The sequence below is a fragment of the Cucurbita pepo genome, chromosome LG04 (assembly GCF_002806865.2).
Source record: "Cucurbita pepo subsp. pepo cultivar mu-cu-16 chromosome LG04, ASM280686v2, whole genome shotgun sequence".
NCBI lineage: Eukaryota > Viridiplantae > Streptophyta > Magnoliopsida > Cucurbitales > Cucurbitaceae > Cucurbita > Cucurbita pepo.
The window spans coordinates 11,174,631-11,197,546 of NC_036641.1; the positions used below are offsets into that span (position 1 = coordinate 11,174,631).

Consider the following 22,916-nt stretch of genomic DNA (forward strand, 5'->3'; position numbering starts at 1 on the left):
GCTTTAATCAGTCATTCATTGATGAACATCAAATCAACGCCAAAAGAATTGTAGAAATGAGATCAACAAATGATGCAGTTAGACAATCCTTAATGAACATCAAATTAACTTACAGATGACTTGGCACGCCAAAGATATTCTGAGTTCTGCTAACGAGATAAGGTTGAGCAGTGTAGGTGCTAGGTAGTTCCCTAACATAATTGCTGAAGAAATTCACAACCTCCCAGTAAAACTATTCTTTTTTAGTTTATCTAGTCGTTGTGCTAATGACGCTGGTTGAGGTGTAAGGTGTCACAGTCATGTTTGTCTTTAGAGTACGCACCCTGGTTGAGGTGTAAGGTGTCACAGTCATGTTTGTCTTTAGAGTACGCACCCAAGTCACCCAAGTCGTGGAGTACGCAGCAAAGAACACAATCTCCAATATCCTAATTACTGCACAATCTAGTAGAAGTTGTATCTTCCGATAGCAGCAGGACCAGTATCATAATGTGATACCATTACAGCAGTTGTCCTTTTCTCCGTAATATTCACTAACCTTCTTCTCCAGTAATTTTAACTCCAACTATATGGTTTTTTTACACTAATATTTCTGAAAATGATCTCATGAGACTGCATTCGATATCAATGACAAGTATCAATATTTCTTTGTGGCACAAGTATTTACGACATGCAATAATCTCATCCTGAGGTATCTTCAAAAAAAAAAAAACTCTGATCCAAGTTCATCGAACTCTTGAAGCCCTTCCAGATTGTTCACAGTTTAATCATTTGCTAATCTTCAATTCTTAATTATCTTAGTTGAATAACCATATTGGCAAAAAGGATTTGCTAAGAAATTTCACCAATAATCTCCACAAGAACATGTACCTTCACTGAAGTGGTGAAAGCGATTAGAATCCCTCAAGATTATCCGTCTTTTAGCAATCTTGGATATGTGTTTAATGGCATTGTGACAATCTTCACAAACCCGCAAGTTTTTAATCACTCGGATTGGTCTCCCAGGTGGTATAGACAGAATACCAAATGCAACAGCTAATTTTTCACAATGATACTTGAGCATGTTTTCCTTCTCCTCCTCTTCCACATCATGTAACACCAATTTAGTAGAAGAAACATACCCGTCTTTCTTCAATTCTAGATCCAATTCTTCCAAATAAGCATATATCCTATCTGTTTCCGGGTGTGAACAATCTCCAACACTGAATATATGAATCTTGCTTTGTACTTCAACCCAACTATATCCAGGCACTTTCTTCACTCCTTTGTCTCTCATTTTCATTCGCATCTCCCTAACCTCACTCCATCTCCCTGAAGCTGCATATAAATTTGAGAGAAGAACATACATTCCTGAATTATCAGGCTCCATCTTAAAAATTATCTCAGCAGCCTTCTCCCCTAATTCTGTGTTGCCATAAATTCGGCTTGCACCGAGTAAAGCACCCCAAGTTGCTGCATCTGGGCTGAAGGGCATGTTCTTCATTAAATTCAGAGCCTCATCCAGCCGACCCGCACGACCAAGTAGATCGATCATGCACGTGTAGTGTTTTGAATTTGCTGTTATACCATAGTTCTGATGCATTGAATTAAAATATTCCATGCCTTTATCTACTAAGCCAGTATGGCTGCAAGCAGACAATACACCAACCTAAAATGTTCCACAGAATAGGTAGAAATTAGATAAATTTCAGAAAGTTAGAAATATGAGAACAAAAAGAACTTCTAATGTGTTGGGAGGGAGTCTCACGTTGGCTAATTTAGAGAATGATCATGGGTTTATAAGTAAGGAAAGCAAAGCCATGAGATATTATGCAAAAAGTGGACAATACCATATCATTGTAGAGAGTCGTGATTCCTAACATGGTATTAGAGTCATGCCTTTAACTTAGTCATGTTAATAGAATCCTTAAATGTTGAACAAAGAAGTTCTGAGCCTCGAAGGTGTAGTCAAAAGTGACTCAAATGTCGAACAAAGGGTGTACTCGACTCCAAAACCTCGATTAAGGGGAGGTTGTTCAAGGCTCCATAGGCCTCGGGGGAGACTCTATAGTGTACTTTGTTCGAGGGGAGGATTGTTGGGAGAGAGTCCCACATTGGCTAATTTAGAGAATGATCATGGGTTTATAAGTAAGAAATATATCTCCATTGATATGAAGAGACCTTTTGGGGAAGCCTAAAGCAAAGCCATGAGATATTATGCTCAAAGTGGACAATATCATATCATCTCAAATGTAATGTTAATGGGTTGCTGCACTTAGACCTGACTTAGTTTCCGCCTTTAGCTTTCAAAGTCAAATTTTATCAGTAATCACAACCTTTCAAGAGCCTCTAAAAAATTCCTAACCTAAATTGCTACGTGCATGATTATGATCCTTTTTAGTTCCTAGTTTCTTTTTTCATACCCAGAAATAAATTAATAAATTCATGCAAGTGTGGCTCTAATTCATACAACATGAAGATCAAATTACACTTATAGAAGTTTTAGAGAACTTCCATACCAGCGTGACTTCATCAGGCTTGATTGTCATCTTCATTGACTCAAAAACAGCTAAAGCCTCTTTACCAAATCCATGCCTAGCATAACCTACAATCAGTGTGTTCCAGGAAACAATATCCTTATCTGTTATATCTTCGAAAATATCAAGTGCCTCTTCTATACTTCCACATTTGCTATACATGGCTAAAAGAGCATTTCCCACATAATACCCAGTTTGGAATCCTGCCTTAATTAGCCGTCCATGAAGCTGTTTCCCTAACTCGAAAGCCGCAATCTCTGCACACGAGCTCAATGCACATGTCAACGCAGATCTATTTAACCTTTCTCCATTTCTTTTCATCATAATAAAGAGCTGCAAGGCCTCTTCACTCTGGCTGCTTTGGGCATAGCCGGCGATCATAGCTGCCCATGATATACAGTCACGTTGAGGCATCTCATCAAACAGAATCCTGGCTTGATCAATATTGCCACTCTGAGCATACCCAGTTACCATAGTATTCCAAGAACTAATGTTCCGTGAAGGCATTTGATCAAACAATTCCCTTGCCTTGTCTATTTGCTGGTTCTGCACATACCCTGCAATCATCGCATTCCATGAAACTACATTCTTTTCAGGCATTTCTTCAAAAATTCTCTTTGCTTCATCCAACATTCCGTTCTGCACATAACCAGATACCATGGCCGTCCAAGCAAACACATCTTTAATTGGTAGCTCTTCAAATAATCTCCCAGCTTCTGACAGCAGCCCATTCTGAGCATAACCTGTAATCATTATGTTCCAAGATATATTATCTCTAACTGGCATACGGTCAAAAAGAATCCTCGCATCATCAAGCCTCTTTTTCCTCACATACCCACCCATCAAACAATTCCAAGAAACAATCTCCCAATCCATTTTGGAATCAAACAACCTTCTAGCTTCCTCAATCCTCCCATTCTGAATATACGCCGCCAGCAACCCATTCCATGAAATCTCATTCTTATCCGACATTTCATCAAATAATTTCCTAGCCTCCTCCACATACCCATTCTGAGCATACCCAGACAACATAGCATTCCAAGAAACAACATCCTTCTCAGGCATCTGACGAAACAAAGTCCGAGCCGCACTAAGATTACCATTCTTCACATACCCACTAAGCATCACATTCCAAGATATCAAATCTCTGTGGGGCATTTTCTCAAACACCTGCCGTGCACGATCGAACTTGTTGTTACTCAAATAACCCGATATCATTGCGTTGTAGGTGACAGTACTCCGACGGGGCATGCCATTGAAAACGCCTAAAGCGGACTCGCATTGACCACTGCGCATGTAGGCGGTGATTTTCCTGTTCCATTTTACTATATCGGAGTCGGTAATTGCGGGGTTGGTGTTTTTGGATTCGCGTTTTTGGGTCAATGTTTTCTTCGAAGGAGAAGGATTTGAACAGGCTTGAAGCTCCTTGATGATGGATTCAGTTTGAATCAATCGGTAAGAGCTGCCGCGAAGCAGGCTGAAACGACAATTCCCGCGCGCTTGCATTAGCTCGACGGCTGATTACGCTTCTAATGATTTAGTTCAACATTTTCGACTGTAATATAACGTTAGGTGAATTTACGTAAACGCCCCCTTTCTATTTGTTTCATTATTATTGATCAAAATATTTTCTTTAATTAATATAAATCAAATTTTTGCAATTTAAATTTTCATACTACTAAAATATAAAAAAATTTATAGTCAAATTAGTCAATGAGATAGGAATTGTGCCGTGCACTCGCTCTAATCCAACAAACAAATCATGTTTTTTTTCAGACGATTCGAATGTATGGTTGAGGTTTTAATTGTAAAAAAACCTGGGTTTGGAAAATCATTGAAAGTCAATTGCATTGAAAATAGGTAGGCAAGAACGATTACAATATTTTGGTTGATGACTATTTGGCCTTCCCATAGTACATTTTTGAGGTGATTCATCTCTCGATAGAATAGACATGATTTCGCTGAACGATCATACAAAAAAAATGTAATAAGAAAGTAACACAACATAAAAGCAAGTAAAAGGGTTCGACGTGATATGGACATGCAGCGCATTATATAGGCATGACCATAACATATAGCACCAAAGCTAGCCTATTTTACCAGCGTGTAAGTGGAGAAAATTCCTTTTCTAGACTAATTTTTGTATGAGCAACTAATGAACTCAACTGAGCTATAAGTTAGAGACCATCGAGATATAGGTATGACACATATTGCTACAAGACGAAATTCAGGTATAACGTCGTCGATTCCAACCTAGGAGAGACAAGGATTCTTGACTAAATCTCAAACATATTAAACATATCTATCGTGCTGACCTTATCTTTTCCGTATCAATTTAGATTTTCAGAGAAGAGGCAATATGGTTACGGTGGTAGATTAGAAAATGAATATATTCGGAGGTAAGACAATTAACATGAAGAACAAAGTCTGTTGGGAGGTAGGCAGTGAAAACCAAAACATACTTCAGACAACATAACATTGTTTTTTATGTTTGGTTTCACTTAATCTCCTCCTAACCTTGATCTATTTTTTCTGCTAATTTCCTTCATATATGTTCATGGGATCCCTTTACTCAACAACAACAAAAAGATTGGATTTTTCTTAAAGGTTCATGCAATGGCTGGAAGTGATCAAGATATGGCTGTCCACCAACCTGAAAAATGTGCCAATAATGCCCATCACCAACAAAGACCTTGCTTTGATCCTTCTTCTCTTCTTTCTCCCAAGGCTGTGCCGCCCATCTCGGTGGCTGCGGAGACCGATCATGCTCTCCGTCGACCTCGCGGGCGGCCAGCCGGGTCCAAGAACAAGCCCAAACCCCCCATTATTGTTACCCGAGATAGCGCTAATGCTCTCCGGGCTCATGCCATTGAGGTTAGCTCTGGTTGTGATGTCAATGAGAGTCTCTCTAGCTTCGCTCGAAGGAAGCAGCGTGGCGTTTGTATTCTTAGTGGAAGTGGTTGTGTTGTTAATGTCACACTTCGTCAAGCTGCTTCCTCGGGCGCCATTGTCACTCTCCATGGCCGGTAAATTTTAAATTATTAGTTGGGAGTTAATTTGGTTGGTAAAGAATATATAGTCATGAGAACTCAGTCTCAAAGTGGACAATATCATATAATTGTGAAGAGTCATGATTTCTAACCGTGCACTCTACTTCAAATTAACTTAAAAGATTAATTTAAATTGATTGATTAGAAATAAATTAATCTTGTTTTTAACAGCTTCGAGATCGTTTCATTATTGGGATCGATCTTGCCACCGCCAGCACCGTTGGGGATCACCGGTCTGACAATTTACTTGGCCGGCGCACAAGGGCAGGTGGTCGGTGGGGTCGTGGTGGGCGCGCTCATTGCCTCCGGCCCCGTTGTGATCATGGCAGCGACGTTCATGAACGCGACATTTGACCGTCTGCCATCGGACGACGACGAAGTGACAGCCGCCATGCATAGTCAACACTACGGCCAAAATGGGCGGAGCCACCACCACCTTGATGTTTCTGATCTGTATGGAACGCCACAGAACTTGATCACCAACAGCACTCTTCCGCCGGAATTATACTCTTGAGCGGCGGCGAGTAAAGCCATGTCAAAGACTTAAAACTACGTCGTTCCAAGTTATTACATATGTAATTTCACAAGAACTTTTACGTTTTGGCTCGAATTTGATCCCACAAAACAAAACGAAAACAAATTATCTTTCAACTTCTAAGAACGGAACGAATCAACCTATTTCGATTTTCAACTCATCCCAACAAACGATTTAACCTCTTTTTTTATCTTTAAAAAGTTACAAAGAAATTAAGTTTACGGTGATTCACAGACATTTATCGAATCTCGAAATATCTCAAACTTAAACATAGAATAATAAATTTCCTATCCTCGTACTAAAAACACAGAACTAGACCATCACATGATAATAATATAAATATGTTTTTTAAAAATAGTATCATTAATCATGTGAAGGAGACAACTCTTACAATATTATGTCAAAAAAACAATATAAATATAAAGTATTTATAAGATACATATATGGTTGAGGGTGGTATTATTGGGTTATAACATATGATCTAGAACACAACAAAAATACATATTCAATAAATAACATGTTTTAATTAAAACATAAAAATATGAGATTTCCAAGAGTCACATGCTCCCAAGTAAGACTAAGGTCTGACACTCATTAGATTCACTAAAATCTTGGCCCAAGTTATTACTTATTGAAGAAATAAAAATTATTCTCCACCATACCTCCAAATTAATATTAAAATATGACAACCATCAAACTAATATCATTGAAAATTAAAGCAAGAATCATAGGTTAAATGTAATATGTAAGGAAAGCTCTCTTTTTTTTTTTTTCTTTACATAAAGTTACATTTTTACTTCCCTCTTTACATTATTTATTTTAGTCTGGAACGACCCGAACCAACTTAACCCAATTTCTTTACTGATTGTTACAAAGGAAAAGTGAACACTGAAGTTTAAATGTTCGTCGGAATATATTATATTATTAAATTATATATATTTCAATTAGTCGAGATATGAACCTACGTTTAAAAGATCAGATATTTGAATTTTTAATTGTTCGGGAAAGAAAGGAAATGGGTGGGGGATGTGGGAGCAAACCAGAGTCCCTATAGCAATGATAAATAAGGACAATAATGGTGGACCAAATCCATCTTCCTTTTCTCTATTTCAAACCTTTTTTTTTTTTTTTTTTTTCTTCTTCATTTTTACCATCATGGTCTTTTTAATTAAAAAATAATAAGAATAAAAAAGCAGCCTTTTTTATTTATTTTTTATTTATTAACATTTAAATAATAATAATAATAATAATAAAATATATAGTGGAGAGAGAGGAAGGCAGAAAGGGTTCTCTTTTGCCAATAAAGTGTAGACTTTCTTCTACCTCTGAACTGCAACTTTTACTTTTTCACAGTCTAAACCCTAATTGTTTATTCTTATTTTGTGTTTTACTGTGTTTTTTCTGCTGTAGTGCTGTTGCAGGCAGCTTTTTTACCGCTGAGGCGTGCTTGGTAAATACCAAAATGGTAAAAAAATATGTTACTTTTACCTTCATTTTCAGTCCAATGAGTTTGTTTTCATTTCTTAGACTTTACTTTTCTAAAATAACCAGCTTTACAAATATTATTTTGTTATGTTCTTCCACAAAAATGTGTTTTGTTTATTATCTTAATCTGTTCAACTTTTTTGTCCCATTATAAAGGTAAAACTATCAAGGTAAATCCTATTAATCCTAATTTTAAAATTATATATATATATATATATATATATATATATATATATATATATATGTGTGTGTGTGTATATGTGTGTATATAACCGTATTTAAAAGAATTAATTAAAAGAATTGGAATATTGATTTTACCAGTGTAAATTGATTTACCAACGGTAAAAGATATATGTTGGGGTAAAATTAAAATATTTCACGGCGCTTTATCCAAAAGAAAAAGAGGGGAAAATGAATATTATGATTATGATTTTTCAATCAAAGATGGGATAATTTGGGGGTTTGGGCAATCAATATGATTAAGCCAAAATAATAATAATAATAATAAATAAATAAATAAATAAATGGANAAAAAAGATGGAGCTTTCATGGTGGGTGGGAATTTAAAGGGAATGTGAAGTGAAATAATGAGATGTTGCTTTCATTGCTTTAATATTCAGCCGCAAATCATGTAAATGCAATTTTAATTACTTTTTCCCCTATTTTTACTTCATTTATTAAAAAATATTCCATACTTTAATATAATAAATAAATATATTAATGGAGCGTCACAATATGACTGTCTTTTATTATAGATTCAAGACTGTGTGCATAGTTAATTAGTGCATAGTTAATTAATAATAAAGTAATTTTTTGGAATCGAAATATATTTTTTCTATAATATTTTGGAAAATATTAAAAAGACCATTATTGAAATTAAATTTGATAATTTATGACTCCAACGTTTATTAATTGTGTATGTGAAAGAGAAATAACAAAACATGTGACAATATTAAATTGTATTATAAATAGTAATAAATGTTAAGTATTTCCATGTCACCATTTGTGTATGACATCATTTACTATCACACGAGCAACCAAAAATAAAATTATATTATAAATTATAGTGTAATTATAAAGTTTCTAGTGTTAAAATAATTTATATAATTTAAAAGGTGAAATTTCGTTTTTCGGTTGAGTTTTGAATGATTTTCTAGTCAAATCCTGCATTTTGGATATTCTGTCTCATTTGAATATCAAAAGTGTTATAGAGATATTAGCCCCATATGGTATCTCGTTCACATTCTAATGATTGGTCAAGCGAATCAATCAATTTTAAAGTGGATTTGTTGTGGGAAGAGTGCGTTATGACCTGTGGGCTGGGGGTGGCTCGTCCGTTGTTGGTAAACGAGAAACATGAAGAAAGGATGCACAACAGTAGTCAGGACGTTAAAGACTAAAGTTTTAGTGCTAGGAGTAATGCAACCCCTTAGAGATAACACAACTGAACTAGTTAAAAAAATGTAAAATTAAATACGGACAATGTCATACTATGGTATCATCGTCTAAACTAGTGGTAGAAGAGACAGGTCTAAAACCCGACCTTGAGATGCCCTTTTGCTTTTGTTGTTTTTTCTTACTTTCTTGGGTTGATACATGACAGATATATATATATATATATATATATATATATATATATTTTTTTTTTTTGCTTTTTAGTGGTCAAAGAAACACTTAAAAAATTCTTCACTTTAGTTCCATGGTTGTTTAATTATATCCCTAAACGACTTAGCCACTCAAATCAATTATATCTCAAACTATAAGAGGAACAGGAAGGGATTAAGCCATTGGCATCCAATTCTCTGATTGCCGCTAACTCTGTCAGCCTCCATTTCGCCTTTTCTTCTTCTTCTTCTTCTTCCCTTTGCTTCCTTTTTCGTTAACCCATTAATCGATCTTCCCTTCATTCCTCCGCCATTGATAGACTTCACTCATTCTTCCCCAATTTCTTTACCTAAATCGCATTCTCTTCGCCAATGTCTTCAATCCCACGAATCTTTTTGCTTTTCTCCCTCGGTTTCTCTCTTTTTCCCTCGTTTTTCTCTCTTCCCCATCCAGACCCACTTACAATCCGTCCATTTCAGGTTAACCAGTCGCCGCCAGCCACTATTCCGGCCTTCCCTGAACAATCCGATGTTCAGGGCTGCCCGTTAGACCTCCCTGATGAGCTCTTCCATGGGGTTAAGACTGCTTGTGGTCCTTCTAAAGGGGGTGTCTCCGGGGAGCTCCATCGTAGCCGTTGCTGTCCGGTCTTGGCTGCTTGGCTCTACGCTGCTTACTCTGCTACCGCATTGCAGAGAGCTGGACGACCCGGCGCAGCTGCTGGCCACACAACGCCGTCGTATGACCTGCCGCTTCTACCGGATGACTCCGAAACTTGCGTCAGTAACTTGGATCAAGCGTTGAATCAAAGGGGAATCGAGCTAATGAAACCTAATGAGACTTGTGATGTGGTTTATTGCTATTGCGGCATAAGATTACACCCTTTGAGCTGCCCTGAAGCGTTTTCAGTGAACCAGAATGGGATTCTTGAAGGAGATAGAAATGTGAAGAGATTGGAGAGAAATTGCTTGAGCAATGGTAATGTCAATGGATTTCCAGGCCTTGGTGGCTGTTCAAAATGCTTGAAAAGCCTTTATCAGGTGAGCAATTTTCTCATTGAACTGGAGCTTGTTTGAGTTTTATGTGTCATTAACTGATTGATAATCTGCTTAACTTTTACAATGATCTTGATGAGAAAATTTCTGGGTTTGTTTCAAATTGAACGAATCATATGAAAGGGAAAACAAAAATCAAATCATAACTGGAAATGGGCCATTTGGTAGTGACTTTACTGAAGAACATGACAAACTCACGTGATCTTGATAAGAATCAAGCCTATATGACATATGGCATTCTCTGTTTGAGTAGTGAAATCTGCAGATCATATCATTGAACAAGATAATTCATTTGATGTTCTTGATTTTTGAACTCATTTAATTGCTTCACGTTGTTTAGAAGCTAGATCATTGTAGTTTCATTAGATTCAGCTCCAACTGATAGAAATACAATGAACTAATGCACCAAACTTCTATGATTATGTATTTGGATATTGAGACACTAACATAATGCAGCTCAACGACAAAGAAACTTTGAATTCAAGCAAGGCAGAGAACAGGACCACCAAGATGCACCACAAGGAGTGTCAGCTGATGGGTCTAACATGGCTTCTTGCCAAGAACCGAACGGCGTATATCCACACCATTACGTCGGTGCTTCGCGCTAAAATGATGAGCAAAGACGGGTCGGATCCTAAATCGTGTACTCTCAACAGCGACGGAATGCCTCTGGCTGTCGATTCAGCCGAGATCTCAGGCAGTTCTGTGTCAACTCCAATTCAGGCATCACTGAATCTCGGCCTGGTTTGGGCTGGTTTGTTGTACAATATGATCATGTGGGTATCTACACGATGAGGTTAGAAGTGATTTCACTTAGAAATTTGTAACTGTGACCTTTTCTTTTTTTGCCTTTTTTTGTGCATTGTGATTGTTGTTCTGTATTGATGAGGGTTCAGAAATGATCTTTGTTCTCTGTGTTGATTGGAAAATGCCAAATTCTTTTCTGATATGCCCTCTGGGTAAGTTTCATTGCTGCTAGGTCCTTGAAATTGGGGTTTTTGTGAAATTTTTTGAAAATTTGCATGTGCAGAGAGGGCCTATTTGTTTTGTCTTTGATGGCCATTGTTCTATTATTTTCTGGCTTTTGTTTGGTGGCATTATATAGATGAAGATAAAATAGCATGCATATTTTCAGGGCTTATTTTTTTCTCTGGTCTCTATATAACATAAAAAAATAATATTTTATTACATTATAGATTTAGTTTTATGGATTTTGTACATTATTTTTTATAAATAATTTCAATTACATTTCTCAACTTTGAATGGTTTTGTATGGATTTTGTTTCTATTTATTGCATAAGCATATCGACGGAGTGTTTCATTAATAATATTGATACAAATGGTGAGATTCTATATCGGTGGCAGAGGAGAACAGAACATTCCTTATAAGGGGTGGAAACTTCTTCCTAATAGACGCGTTTTAAAATTGTGAGACTGATTGCGATACGTAACAGACTAAAGTGGATAATATCTGCTAGGAGAGGACTTGGTTTACGCGGTTACAAATGGTATCAGAACCAGACATAAGGCAATGTGCTAGTGAGGACACTTGACCTCAAGTGGGTGGGATCCCACATTTCTGGAACTCTCATTAATTAAAATTTTTTAAAACTTGAATGACCTCACCTGCAGCTTTCATGTCCAGATTTTAAGTTCACTTGTGACAGTCAAGTGTGCTGATTAATTATATAATTAAACATGACATGCAAATAATTCATAGATTACAAAGACTGAGCTAAAAAAATGTCTAAATGTCAATAAAATTATTTATTAAAGTTCGAGAATATTATTGAGATAAAACTTTAATATTAAATAAATATATATATATATATATATATATATATATATATATATATATATATATATTTTAAAGGTTTTTAAAGGATGGGGAGTATTTATTAAATATTTTAATATTTTGGGATATTATTAATAGTTATGTGAATATTTTTTTTATAATGGAGCTTAAAACAGTAATTGACCGGTTAAACAAAGAGACAGAACATCCAGTATGCCACCAATTAAACAGTGCCACGTATTTTCCAAAATTTAAAATGAAAAAAAAGTAAAAAAACGCGGCGACTCTCTCGCCTTTCCCGGCAATTCTGTAAGAGCTCTCTTTCATTACCGTTATCGTCCTCTTCGTGAGCTTCACGGTCACAGTTCCAAATGCGATCACCTTCAAATTGATCTTCCTTTTCGCCATTTTCATCACATTTTCTTCTTCTTCTTGTTCATCTCTCTTACCATGGCGACACCGGAGCTTTCTGAGACTTACGCATGCATGCCATCCACCGAGCGAGGCCGAGGAATTTTGATCTCCGGCCACCCTAAAACCAACTCTGTTCTCTACACCAATGGTCGATCCGTCATGATGCTCAATCTCGACAACCCGCTCGAGGTCTCTGTCTATGCCGAGCACGGGTATCCGGCTACGGTCGCCAGGTACTCGCCGAATGGGGAGTGGATCGCGTCTGCTGATGTGTCCGGGGTTATGAGGCTTTGGGGCACTCATAGTGGGTTTGTGCTCAAGAACGAGTATAAGGTTTTGTCTGGGCGGATCGATGATTTGCAATGGTCTCCTGATGGAATGAGGATTGTGGCTTGTGGTGAGGGAAAGGGGAAATCGTTCGTGCGTGCTTTTATGTGAGTTTGTTGCCCTATTTTGTATTTGCTTTTCTGGTTGGTTGATGTGAATGTGCAGGAAGATAACAATTGATGGAAACAAATGAATTCGGGTGTTCGACTAGTTGTACTCCTTAAATTTGGGGACGGGAAGATTTCTAAAATTGCTTTTGGATAATTAGGATGCAAGTTTGAATCATGCTTCAGATGCTTTTCTGCCATTCAGTGTTCATTTTTCATTGAAACGAATTGGTAGACGCATTCCCTGTTCTTTTCTTGAGGAATCGGGAGGTTTCCATGAATTTAGAATCTCCTCATTCATCAGTCTACTAATTTTGTTTATGGATGTTGATGCATGCATGATATTCTTCTTCTTTTTCTATTGGCCCACGGAGTGAATGCCTGACATTATGTTAGGTTTCATTAATTGTAGAAAATGAAGAGCTTGCGAGGAAAATGTTCATTATTGCTTTCGTTCTCATTCATTCATTCATTTTTTTTCTTTTTCTTTTTGCCTAACTTTTTATGTATAACATCATGATCAGGTGGGATTCGGGCTCGAATGTTGGCGAGTTTGATGGTCATTCTAGGCGGGTTTTAAGCTGTGCATTTAAGCCAACAAGACCCTTTCGCATTGCCACCTGCGGAGAGGATTTCCTAGTGAATTTTTATGAAGGACCGCCGTTTAGATTTAAGCAATCTCTTAGGTTTGTTAATCGTTCTTTCTTATGAAATGCTTGCCTTATGTATTTTTCCTCCATATTGATAGAAGACACCTTGCTGAACTCCCATTGCATCTGTCTCTTTCAGAGCGTGATGCTAGCAATAGTCATCTGAAGCATGAAAATTTGTTGCTTGTCTCTAGAGTTGTGCTTGATATATTGTAACGGCCCAAGCCCACCCCTAGATATTGTCCTCTTTGGGCTTTCCCCTTCGGGCTTCCCCGCTTTAAAACGCGTCTGCTAGGGAAAGGTTTCCACATCCTTATAAAGGGTGTTTCGTGCTCCTCCCCAACCAACGTGGGATATCACATATATACTTCTTTTTCTTGTCTGCAGTTTTGCAGTGTTAGTATATTATAAGTCAAGTTTAAACTGCGAGGAGCTAAAATAAATTGAAGCTGAACACAAAAAATTGCATTAATGATACTTTTCCCTGCAGCTTAAGTCGTGGGTGTTGGGATTAGTTTAAAACATTCTGGCCAATCCTACAAGACATGCTCTCAACTTTCTCCACATCCCATACTGGACCAATACGCATATTGTTTCTTTTATTCTTAGTTGATTTTTGTTTACTTGTAAGGTGATAAATTTATTCTTCGTAAGGTTTTATTATTATAACTTCAAAATTCATGTCATGTTTTAAATCCATTTTTAAAGCCCTTTATGAAAACCCTTGGTATGTTTACCTTCAGGGACCATTCAAATTTTGTCAACTGTATAAGGTTCTCTCCAGATGGCAGCAAGTTCATTAGTGTGAGCTCTGACAAGAAGGGTATAATATATGATGCGAAGACTGCGGATAAGATTGGAGAACTTTCTTCCGATGATGGGCATAAAGGAAGTATTTATGCTGTCAGCTGGAGTCCGGATGGGAAACAGGTTGGTATAGATATTTTCTTTTGATTTTGTGCTCATTGGATGAATATAATATTTGATGAATCCTCAAATTGTATGAAAGACAGTTTCTAACCTTCATAGTATAACTGGGGAAATCCTAGATCTTTCTTGAAATTCTAGTGAAGTTGAAAGTAAATTGAAATTACTAGACTTTGAAATGGAACTGCACAATACCAAATCTTTGATTAATTAAAGGAGTTAGGAGATATCCATTTAAACCACAGATACTCACCCCAAATAGGTGAAAAATCTCCATTCACATGAGGAATGGGGGAGGGAGCGGGGTAATTTTCTTCCCGTTAGCTAAACGGGAATGGGGATGGGGATTATATTTCCCGTCTCCATCCTCACCTTACCATTATTTATTATTATTATAGTAATAAGTTCTTGAAGTCTATATTGTAATATTGAGATTTGAATTTTTAGAAATTATGATGGTTGAAACTTTAATTATATCTTGCTTGTAGAATATTATTGTTTTTTTAGGATATTTTATAATTTTTTTTCTTTAAATAGTTATATTATGACTTATGCCTTCAGAAAAATTTTCATAAAGAAATTTTATTACGATTAAACGGAAAAAAAAAAATTCATGAGGAATTCAATCCCCGGAAAAATAAATGAAATTTTTTGTGAAGATGGAAATTGAAATAGGTGGTGAGGATGGGAGGGAAGCCTTCCTTGCCCCTTCGCACCTCATGGACATCTCTTTGGATATAACCTTATTCATGTTTTCCACATAATTTTTTCCTATCAATTTTGTCATTGAATATTTATTTCAGTTTTGTAGTTTCCTTTGGAATTTTAAGAACGCAAAGAACTTTGAATATTTACTATTTTTATATATTTTGAATTAATTTATGCATCTTTGTCTCATACTTTGATGAACATGAATGTATGATTAATTTCTCTCTTAACTGCCAGGCTTATGTTCTTATTGGAGGTATTTTACCAGTGGATATACTAATGCTTTAAGTTTTTCTTTTTCACTTTCTTCCCACTGTTGCTTTAAGTGGAGGTTGGTACCGCATTATGCCTTCTGTTGATTTTAAGAGGAGGTTGGTTACCGCATTGTTGTTAGGTTGAGCGTGCAATGGAAGACAAACTTGTTCTGCTTATGACATGGACACCTTTTCAATTTGAAGTATTTTGTCATGGTACATTCTTAAGGACGCCTCATTGTGAAGGAGAGTACATTTTGTTTAGATAACTATTAAAAAAAAAACGTAGAGCAAGCTCTTTTATTGGCCAAGTGTTCCTTACACTATTTCCTGTGGATATTAGTTTGTGTACATGGAACTTCACCTGACTACCTCAAGATCCGAAACTACACCAATTTCTTATGATTAGACTATCAAATAAGTCAAGTCATATCTGATAAATCTGAACATGTGCTGAAAATGGTGCTTCCAATTGCATTGAGACATTTATATACTTTTTAATTTCAGAGTGACTAAGCTAGCAGATGTGCACCTCAATCTTTAGTTGTCAAGAAAACATCTAGGATATTGAATTTTAAGCAGGTAGTCACCATGACTTAAACCTGGTGCCTCTTAGCCATTTACATTGGCCTTTATTGACTATTAGGTCAACCCCTTGTGGTTTGTTTGATTGAGACTGATGTTCATTTCTGCACCCATGGTTATTAAGTTTGTCTATTTCAACTAAGAGTCATTTAGAAGGTAATATTACTTGACTTGATAATCTTCAGCTTATTAGTTAAATTAATCGATTCATGCAGATTTCTGTCTCATGCTGTACACTAATGTGGTACATATTCTTGTATATTGTAAATGATATTTATAATTTGGATAATACTTTGTTGGAAAATAAATTATGCCTTTTGCCACTGTCTGACATTTGCAATCGGAAGAGATATTTTCTTAACGAGACAACTTCAGAGTTGAGATTTCTCTCTTTTGTGTCAGTTATTTTGTGATACACAGTATATTATGTTATGCTCTTTCTTGCAGCCTTGCTTTGCTTTTTAGTCACTTATATTTTCTGATGTTCAGTGGTGATCGTATATTTAGGTGTTGACTGTCTCTGCCGACAAGACAGCAAAAATCTGGGGGATATCTGATGAGGGTAATGGGACGTTAGAGAAAACCTTGACTTCTCATTGCTCGGGTGGGGTTGATGATATGCTAGTTGGGTGTTTATGGCAAAATCAACATCTTGTCACAGTTTCTCTTGGTGGAACTATTAGTTTGTTTTCAGCCAGTGATCTAGATAAATCCCCTGTCATCTTATTTGGACATATGAAAAATGTTACTTCATTAGTTGTTCTTAAAAGTGACCCTAAAGTTATATTATCCACTAGCTACGATGGCCGGATCATTAAATGGATTCAAGGTATTGGATACAGTGGCAAGTTGCAAAGAAAAGAAAATTCTCAAATTAAATGTCTTGCAGCTCTTGAAGATGAACTTGTTACGTCCGGTTTTGACAATAAGGTGAGTGATTACGTTAAGTTGAGCAATACCTAATGTGTCTGCCAATTTTCCCTTTTTTCTTTCTTTCCTTCTTCCCCATCTTAGAAATGGTAGAAACTCTTGTAAAAGAAGGCGTTTTAACTTCTATCCTTTTGTTTCTTCCTTATTGAATAAAGGCCTGTACTTGCTGTTCTTTTTTCTTTCTCTTTCAAATTTCCAGGTTTGGAGAGTTTCCATCAAGGATGGTCAGTGTGGGGAGGCAGAGGCTATTGATGTTGGGAGTCAACCAAAGGATTTGACTCTTGCTGCTGTTTCTCCTGAACTTGCTTTGGTTTCAATTGATACTGGAGTTGTCTTACTGCGTGGCTCAAATATAGTGTCAACCATCAACCTTGGGTTTACCGTGACAGCATCAGTACTTGCGCCTGATGGAAGTGAGGTTATTGTAGGTGGGCAAGATGGTAAATTACACATTTATTCCGTCGCAGACGACTCCCTCACTGAAGAAGCAACAATTGAGAAACACAGAGGAGCTATTAGTGTGATACGCTACTCCCCGGATCTTACAATGTTTGCATCAGGAGATCTCAACCGAGAAGCTATTGTCTGGGATCGTGCAACCCGAGAGGTAGTTTTTCAACTTCCTAAAGTACTTTGCTTTTTACTTCTGGATTGAAATTGTTTTGAAAGTCTGGGGAGTTGAATGGAAGAGTAGATGAGATGTGGGTTTTTCTTATACCAGGATTTGTGTTATTATTATTATTGCCTGCAGGTGAAACTTAAGAACATGTTGTTCCACACTGCTCGGATAAATTGCCTCGACTGGTCTCCTGATAACACAAAGGTTGCGACTGGTTCGTTAGATACATGCGTCATCATTTATGACGTTGACAAGCCAGCGTCCAGCCGTCTAACAGTAAAGGGAGCTCATTTGGGTGGGGTGTACGGACTGGCATTCACGGATGATTACAGCGTGGTGAGCTCTGGTGAGGACGCTTGTGTTCGTGTTTGGAAATTAGCTCCTCAGTGATATCTGCTGGATAAAGAGATGTTCAGGTGAATATTTTGAATTGCTGGGTTTTGTTTTTTTGAGCTTTAAGTTTCTTTCATTTAGTGGACTTGGAATGCTGGATTTTAAGAGCCTGCTTCTCTTGTTTTTTTTGGTCATTGAGGCGCACCCGGTTATCTTGATAGAATGATGATGCTTTGAGCTCGTTGCAGCTTGAAATTGGTTTTGCTTTCTCGTTGTTGGCCTTCAAAATTGATTTTTTGTACAGTTAAATGATGATTATGAGGTATGATAGCAGCGAAGAATTTGAGTGAGCCGCAGTGGCTGATGTTTGATGGAACTTTTTGGTTTTCAGCTAAGATTTTGTGTTTAGAACTATATTCTTTTGATTCCATTATCTTCTGGCCGCTGTTGATGGTAGTGGAATTTTAAATTTTAGAATATTTTGCTGCTGTGAGAGTGGGGGGTTGTTTATTCTGCCAAGTGCTCAAGTGTATAAATAAATATGAATCTGTATTCATTTAAATATTCTTTTTGGTATACTTAGTTCATTAACCTATTTCTAATTCGTTACTAAATATTCAACTGCATGCAGCAATGTTCTAATATTCAGGATGGTCTGGAGGATGAATTGGTGTTGGATAAGATCTACTTTGTTTGATTTACTACTGCTATCTATTTTCAAGAAAATCATTATCAAACCAACTAGAATAGATTACCAACCAATTATGTTGTCCAAGGCGTATTGTCTGTGACCACGTGTTGGATATCCCGGTCTATGCTTGTCCAGAGTGTATTGCTCATGACCGTATGTTCGTTCCAAATCCTTTTTACTTGCTTTTATGTTATGTAGTTTTTTACTATTCTTGTTATGCAAATACGGGGGTATTTGACCAATTACCAAAATCATGTCTACATCTACGAGGGCTAAAATGCTTCAAAATGTACAGTAAGTGATGTGATTAGTCGTCAATTCTTTATGCTCGAGTTATATGCTATCAAAAGTTGTGGTCGTTACTTTATTTGCTTTTAGTCTATAACATTGATTTCTAACAAATTGATTTTCAAGTGTGTTCAACTTTCTCTATCCCCATTTTCTAAGAAACGGGGAAACGGGACTAAAAGCTTTAGCATACGTTCCTGTGGTGCAATGGCGTTGCAGGTGGGACAGTTAGCTTAGGTGAATGATATGGAGGGGAATGTAGTTTGTTGGGTTTATCAAGGCAGAGAATGCACTTTGATAACACCTCATCCATCTCTTTGTCATATCAGGGAAATGCCCATCAATTGCATCGAACAGAGAGAAAATTTGGGCGCTCCAAAATAATTTTAACATTTAAATTTGTTATTTTGATAAAAAAAAAAAAAAAGTGGGAGATTTTTGTTGTGCAAAGATGAAATAAATACACTATTAATCTTAATTTCAGAACCGACAGGTTCGGTTGGGTCATGGGGTTTTGTGATAAATACACTATTAATCTCCCCGGCATTATTCAACATGGAGAATCTCCTTGTTCTCCACTGCGGGTTCGAACTTTCAGTGCCAACTTTCAACCAATCAAGAATACCAACTTTCGTTAGAATCAATCTCAAGATCCCTTTCCTATATATGCGCCGTGGTGTTGATGATAGTAGCAGCAGCAAAGATGGCGGTGGCGTTGTGGTGGAAGGGCAGAAGAATAGAAGTACAGTTTGTTCTATATTTGCGCCATTGTTCAAAGATCCCAGGGTTCGAGGTTCGAGCCAGATCATCTCTTAAGGTAAGGACCACAATAGGAGTCCATTGGAGGCACCTGAACAGCTCGTGGCCCTCCATCATTGGAAGCTCATCCTCTCATCATCAAAATTGTAGGAGAAAAACGAAGCTCATCTCCTCCTCCTCCTCCTCCTCCTCCTCCTCTCACCTTTCTTTTTTCCCTCGCTTCTCAATGCCCAGTTCTTGCTGACACAGGTTTGCCAATTTTCTTTTCTTATTATGTTGTTATGTGATGTGGGTCATTTCTTAACCTAATTTCCTTTGATGTGCCTCATTTTGCCTCCCTCCACTCTCTACACATTTCTCACCATCCTAAATCAACTTCTAGGATGCCTATACCTTTTTATTATTTCCTTTTTCATACACCTTTCAATACTCACGCAAACCAGAGCGTTTTGTTCAGCCATGCCCTCCCTCCTCAACCAAGGCAGGTTAATTTCTTGGACAAAAACAGCCTATGCCCTACAGGTAACAAAGAGTCACCTTGAAGGGCCAGATGTTTTTAGGTACAGCGCAACCACCATTTATGGCTTCGGCTCTTCGGAACCCTTAATTGAACAAACATCAATGTCAAATGCTTCAAGAACTAATACAACTCAGAGATGATATGGCAGCACCATCAAAACTTTATAGATGGAACTATAGTGCTTCTTCAAGACAATATTGAAAAAAAACTGTTAACTGGGTTTGGCAATATCTCAAAGAAAAAACATTGTTGACCTCAACTCAAAGTCATCTTCAACATTAAATTAAAAACCAAATGATTCTGCCAGCAAAACTCTAAAGAAAATTCTAAAGACCAGTACTTGTTGTAATCAAGGTCTGACAAGTTTTTCTCAGAATAGAAGCAAAAAAAGAGCGTCTGGAAATAATATAATCGATATTTCTAGTAGCGACCAATGCCCCAAACTCTGATCACTCCGTCTGTATAGCCACTAAACAATGTGCTCCCATCTGCACTCCAGCTCAAACTTGTGCAGTAGATAACCTGCAAACAAATCCAACACAAAACTTCAATCAGATTCAGACCAAGACTTTCATCTAAGGTAGCAAATTTGAAAGATGGAGGTTCCTTAATATAAAACTTGACAATCCATGGAAAAAGAACACTACGTTTATTCTCATGACATTGTAATAAAAAATCGCTCTCGTGACATTCTAATCAAATGTTCTTTTATGAAGAGCCACAGGACGTTCTATTCTATTAAAGACTTCCAATACCACCATTTCAATCAGCATCGATTTGAGAGGAAGTTATCAAACTTGAGTCTTAAGGGTGCACAGAAAACAACAAAATGTATTTGTAACTTCTTCAAACACCAAAAAAAGGACCGTGGATCACGCATACTGATCTGTTTATGAAGTTTTCATAAAATTGTCAAAAAACTACAGCATGTGACTGTGAAATGTGCTAGCCTCGACTTTATTCACCAAATATAAATCATGTTACGAAGCATTTGTTCGGTTTGATAAACAGAATCATTCATGAATGCATTTCCAATGGCAAAAAAAAAAAAAAAAAAAAAAAAAAAAAAAAAAANACAGTTCTAGAAAACATCGTAGGAAAATACACCCAAGTATAAAACACTTCCAGAATTTCAGAATATGCAATCTCAACGTAAATAACATGGCATGCTGATAAGGCAATGTAATTGGTAATTTCAAGCAGAGCCAGAACAACACGATCAATCATCAACAAACATAGTACATGGGTGTTCTATAATTAAAGAACGAAACGAGTACAAAATCTTCCATAGTAATAACATGGTGCACAGAAGAAAAATTAAACGAATATACCTTAATCTTGTTGGCGGTTGCAGCATGGGTGTCATCAGTTTTCTCCGCCTCGGTTTTTAAATCGACTTTCAAGTCCTCCACGATGCTCTTGCTCTCCAAGTCCCAGATCTTAATACTGCTCTCGGTCGCAGCACAGAGCCAGTACCTGTTGGGGCTGAAACAAAGAGCATGAATAATCGATCCGGCATCCAATGAATAGAGCTTCTTACCCTCGGCCAAATCCCACAGCAAAATCACTCCGTCTTTGCCTCCACTAGCACATAGCGACCCATCAGGAGAGACAGCCACCGTGTTGACATAACCAGCATGACCAGCAAGAGTCACTCTCAACTTGCAATTGGTCAAATTCCAAACCTTCACGGTCTTGTCCCAAGACGCCGAAACAATCGTCGGTAAGAGAGTGTTAGGGCTGAATCTAACACAGCTAACCCAGTCACTGTGAGCGTCACCATCCTGGATTGTGTACTTGCACTCCCCGAGTGTATTCCATAGCTTGATCGTTCGGTCACGAGAGGCCGAGACGATCTGACGATTGTCAATGGAGAAGGCAACAGAGAGAACATCCTTCGAATGACCAACAAATCGACGGGAGGTAACGCCGGTGGCGAGGTCCCAAAGGCGGAGCTCTCCGTCCCAGGAACCAGAGAGAGCGAACTGACCGTCGGAAGAGAGAACAACATCCTGAACGAAGTGGGAGTGGCCATTGAGCCTACGCTGAGGAACACCATAGGTCTTCTCCTCCTTAGTGAGACGCCACAAGATGATGGATTTGTCACGGGAAGAGGTAACGATCATATCGGAATTGTCAACTGGAGTGGCTATGGCCGTGACCATATCCGTGTGAGCCCTCATCGTTCCCCGGAGAACGAGCCCTTCCGCCATTCTTGAGGTGTGGTTTGGTTCTGCGCCTTCGGCTGTGTAAAGATTGTAAATTTGTGAGCGATAGAGGAGGAAGCGTGGGGAGATGAGAACATATATATAGTCGAGCAAATTAGGGTTTTGAAAAGTCGACCGGCTATAGGCGGTTGTAACTTGGAGAACCCTAGGGACCGTTTGGGCCTTGTGAAATCTAAAACCCATTTTTTCTTTTTTCTTTTCAATTATTATTATTTTAGCTCACATTAATACTTTTTCTAAATTAAAGCATTTCATATGATTTTTTTCTTATAAAATTATTGGATTTAACTAAATTCTTAATTTTAATAAATGACAGAATTTTATATTTTTCTTACCTTTATTTATTTTTTATTTCTGAATTTCATTCGTAAAAATTTGTTTATATAATATAGGTTTTCGAATATTCATAATAATTATAAATTAGTGGTAGCAATGGATCAAAGATTTTAAATTTTAAAAAAATTATGGTATGATATTATAAAAAGAGTAAACTTTTAAGTCAAAAGTATTTTAATTTATGAAATTCTTTATGAACTATGAA

At 37.2% G+C, this 22,916-nt stretch overlaps 5 protein-coding genes across 8 annotated transcripts; 3 read left to right on the plus strand and 2 right to left on the minus strand.

The window, feature by feature from the left end:
• Nucleotides 1-48: 48 nt before the first annotated feature.
• LOC111793154 (pentatricopeptide repeat-containing protein At4g02750-like) lies at nucleotides 49-4,027 on the minus strand. Its single transcript, XM_023674904.1, has 2 exons — nucleotides 2,496-4,027; nucleotides 49-1,645 (listed from the first exon to the last, which is right to left on the minus strand). The coding sequence occupies exons 1-2, from the start codon at nucleotides 4,017-4,019 to the stop codon at nucleotides 839-841; spliced, it is 2,331 nt and encodes a 776-aa protein (XP_023530672.1). The 5' UTR covers nucleotides 4,020-4,027; the 3' UTR covers nucleotides 49-838.
• Nucleotides 4,028-5,102: 1,075 nt separating this feature from the next.
• Nucleotides 5,103-6,244, plus strand: LOC111793901 (AT-hook motif nuclear-localized protein 16-like). Its single transcript, XM_023675970.1, has 2 exons — nucleotides 5,103-5,539; nucleotides 5,735-6,244. Exons 1-2 carry the CDS (start codon nucleotides 5,130-5,132, stop codon nucleotides 6,075-6,077), a joined length of 753 nt encoding a protein of 250 aa, XP_023531738.1. The 5' UTR covers nucleotides 5,103-5,129; the 3' UTR covers nucleotides 6,078-6,244.
• A 3,063-nt stretch (nucleotides 6,245-9,307) lies between these two features.
• LOC111793946 (uncharacterized GPI-anchored protein At4g28100-like) lies at nucleotides 9,308-11,189 on the plus strand. Its single transcript, XM_023676031.1, has 2 exons — nucleotides 9,308-10,225; nucleotides 10,697-11,189. The coding sequence occupies exons 1-2, from the start codon at nucleotides 9,560-9,562 to the stop codon at nucleotides 11,033-11,035; spliced, it is 1,005 nt and encodes a 334-aa protein (XP_023531799.1). The 5' UTR covers nucleotides 9,308-9,559; the 3' UTR covers nucleotides 11,036-11,189.
• A 1,149-nt stretch (nucleotides 11,190-12,338) lies between these two features.
• LOC111792180 (actin-interacting protein 1-2-like) lies at nucleotides 12,339-18,642 on the plus strand. 4 transcript variants are annotated; one of them, XM_023673522.1, is made up of 7 exons: nucleotides 12,339-12,883; nucleotides 13,408-13,569; nucleotides 14,277-14,463; nucleotides 16,515-16,937; nucleotides 17,137-17,544; nucleotides 17,689-17,972; nucleotides 18,521-18,642. In XM_023673522.1, exons 1-6 carry the CDS (start codon nucleotides 12,486-12,488, stop codon nucleotides 17,944-17,946), a joined length of 1,836 nt encoding a protein of 611 aa, XP_023529290.1. In that variant the 5' UTR covers nucleotides 12,339-12,485; the 3' UTR covers nucleotides 17,947-17,972; nucleotides 18,521-18,642. The 4 variants fall into 4 exon arrangements, with proteins under 4 accessions (XP_023529290.1, XP_023529289.1, XP_023529288.1 ...); XM_023673521.1 differs by lacking the exon at nucleotides 18,521-18,642 and adding an exon at nucleotides 18,089-18,465; XM_023673520.1 differs by lacking the exon at nucleotides 18,521-18,642 and adding an exon at nucleotides 18,194-18,465.
• A 1,702-nt stretch (nucleotides 18,643-20,344) lies between these two features.
• On the minus strand, nucleotides 20,345-22,435 carry LOC111793410 (guanine nucleotide-binding protein subunit beta-like protein). The gene is made up of 2 exons (XM_023675264.1): nucleotides 21,479-22,435; nucleotides 20,345-20,669 (listed from the first exon to the last, which is right to left on the minus strand). The coding sequence occupies exons 1-2, from the start codon at nucleotides 22,358-22,360 to the stop codon at nucleotides 20,568-20,570; spliced, it is 984 nt and encodes a 327-aa protein (XP_023531032.1). The 5' UTR covers nucleotides 22,361-22,435; the 3' UTR covers nucleotides 20,345-20,567.
• Between the last annotated feature and the right edge of the window lie 481 nt (nucleotides 22,436-22,916).

Bases quoted from the DNA above. Each gene is read 5' to 3' on its own strand.
- LOC111793154 (XM_023674904.1), bottom strand. From the start codon at position 4,019: ATGCAAGCGCGCGGGAATTGTCGTTTCAGCCTGCTTCGCGGCAGCTCT. The intron at 1,646-2,495 runs GTATGGAAGTTC...GGAACATTTTAG, and splicing joins AGCCTGATGAAGTCACGCTG to GTTGGTGTATTGTCTGCTTG.
- LOC111793901 (XM_023675970.1), top strand. From the start codon at position 5,130: ATGGCTGGAAGTGATCAAGATATGGCTGTCCACCAACCTGAAAAATGT. The intron at 5,540-5,734 runs GTAAATTTTAAA...TGTTTTTAACAG, and splicing joins ATTGTCACTCTCCATGGCCG to CTTCGAGATCGTTTCATTAT.
- LOC111793946 (XM_023676031.1), top strand. From the start codon at position 9,560: ATGTCTTCAATCCCACGAATCTTTTTGCTTTTCTCCCTCGGTTTCTCT. The intron at 10,226-10,696 runs GTGAGCAATTTT...AACATAATGCAG, and splicing joins GCTTGAAAAGCCTTTATCAG to CTCAACGACAAAGAAACTTT.
- LOC111792180 (XM_023673522.1), top strand. From the start codon at position 12,486: ATGGCGACACCGGAGCTTTCTGAGACTTACGCATGCATGCCATCCACC. The intron at 12,884-13,407 runs GTGAGTTTGTTG...CATCATGATCAG, and splicing joins TCGTTCGTGCGTGCTTTTAT to GTGGGATTCGGGCTCGAATG. The intron at 14,464-16,514 runs GTTGGTATAGAT...TCGTATATTTAG, and splicing joins GGAGTCCGGATGGGAAACAG to GTGTTGACTGTCTCTGCCGA.
- LOC111793410 (XM_023675264.1), bottom strand. From the start codon at position 22,360: ATGGCGGAAGGGCTCGTTCTCCGGGGAACGATGAGGGCTCACACGGAT. The intron at 20,670-21,478 runs GTATATTCGTTT...ATTTGTTTGCAG, and splicing joins CAACCGCCAACAAGATTAAG to GTTATCTACTGCACAAGTTT.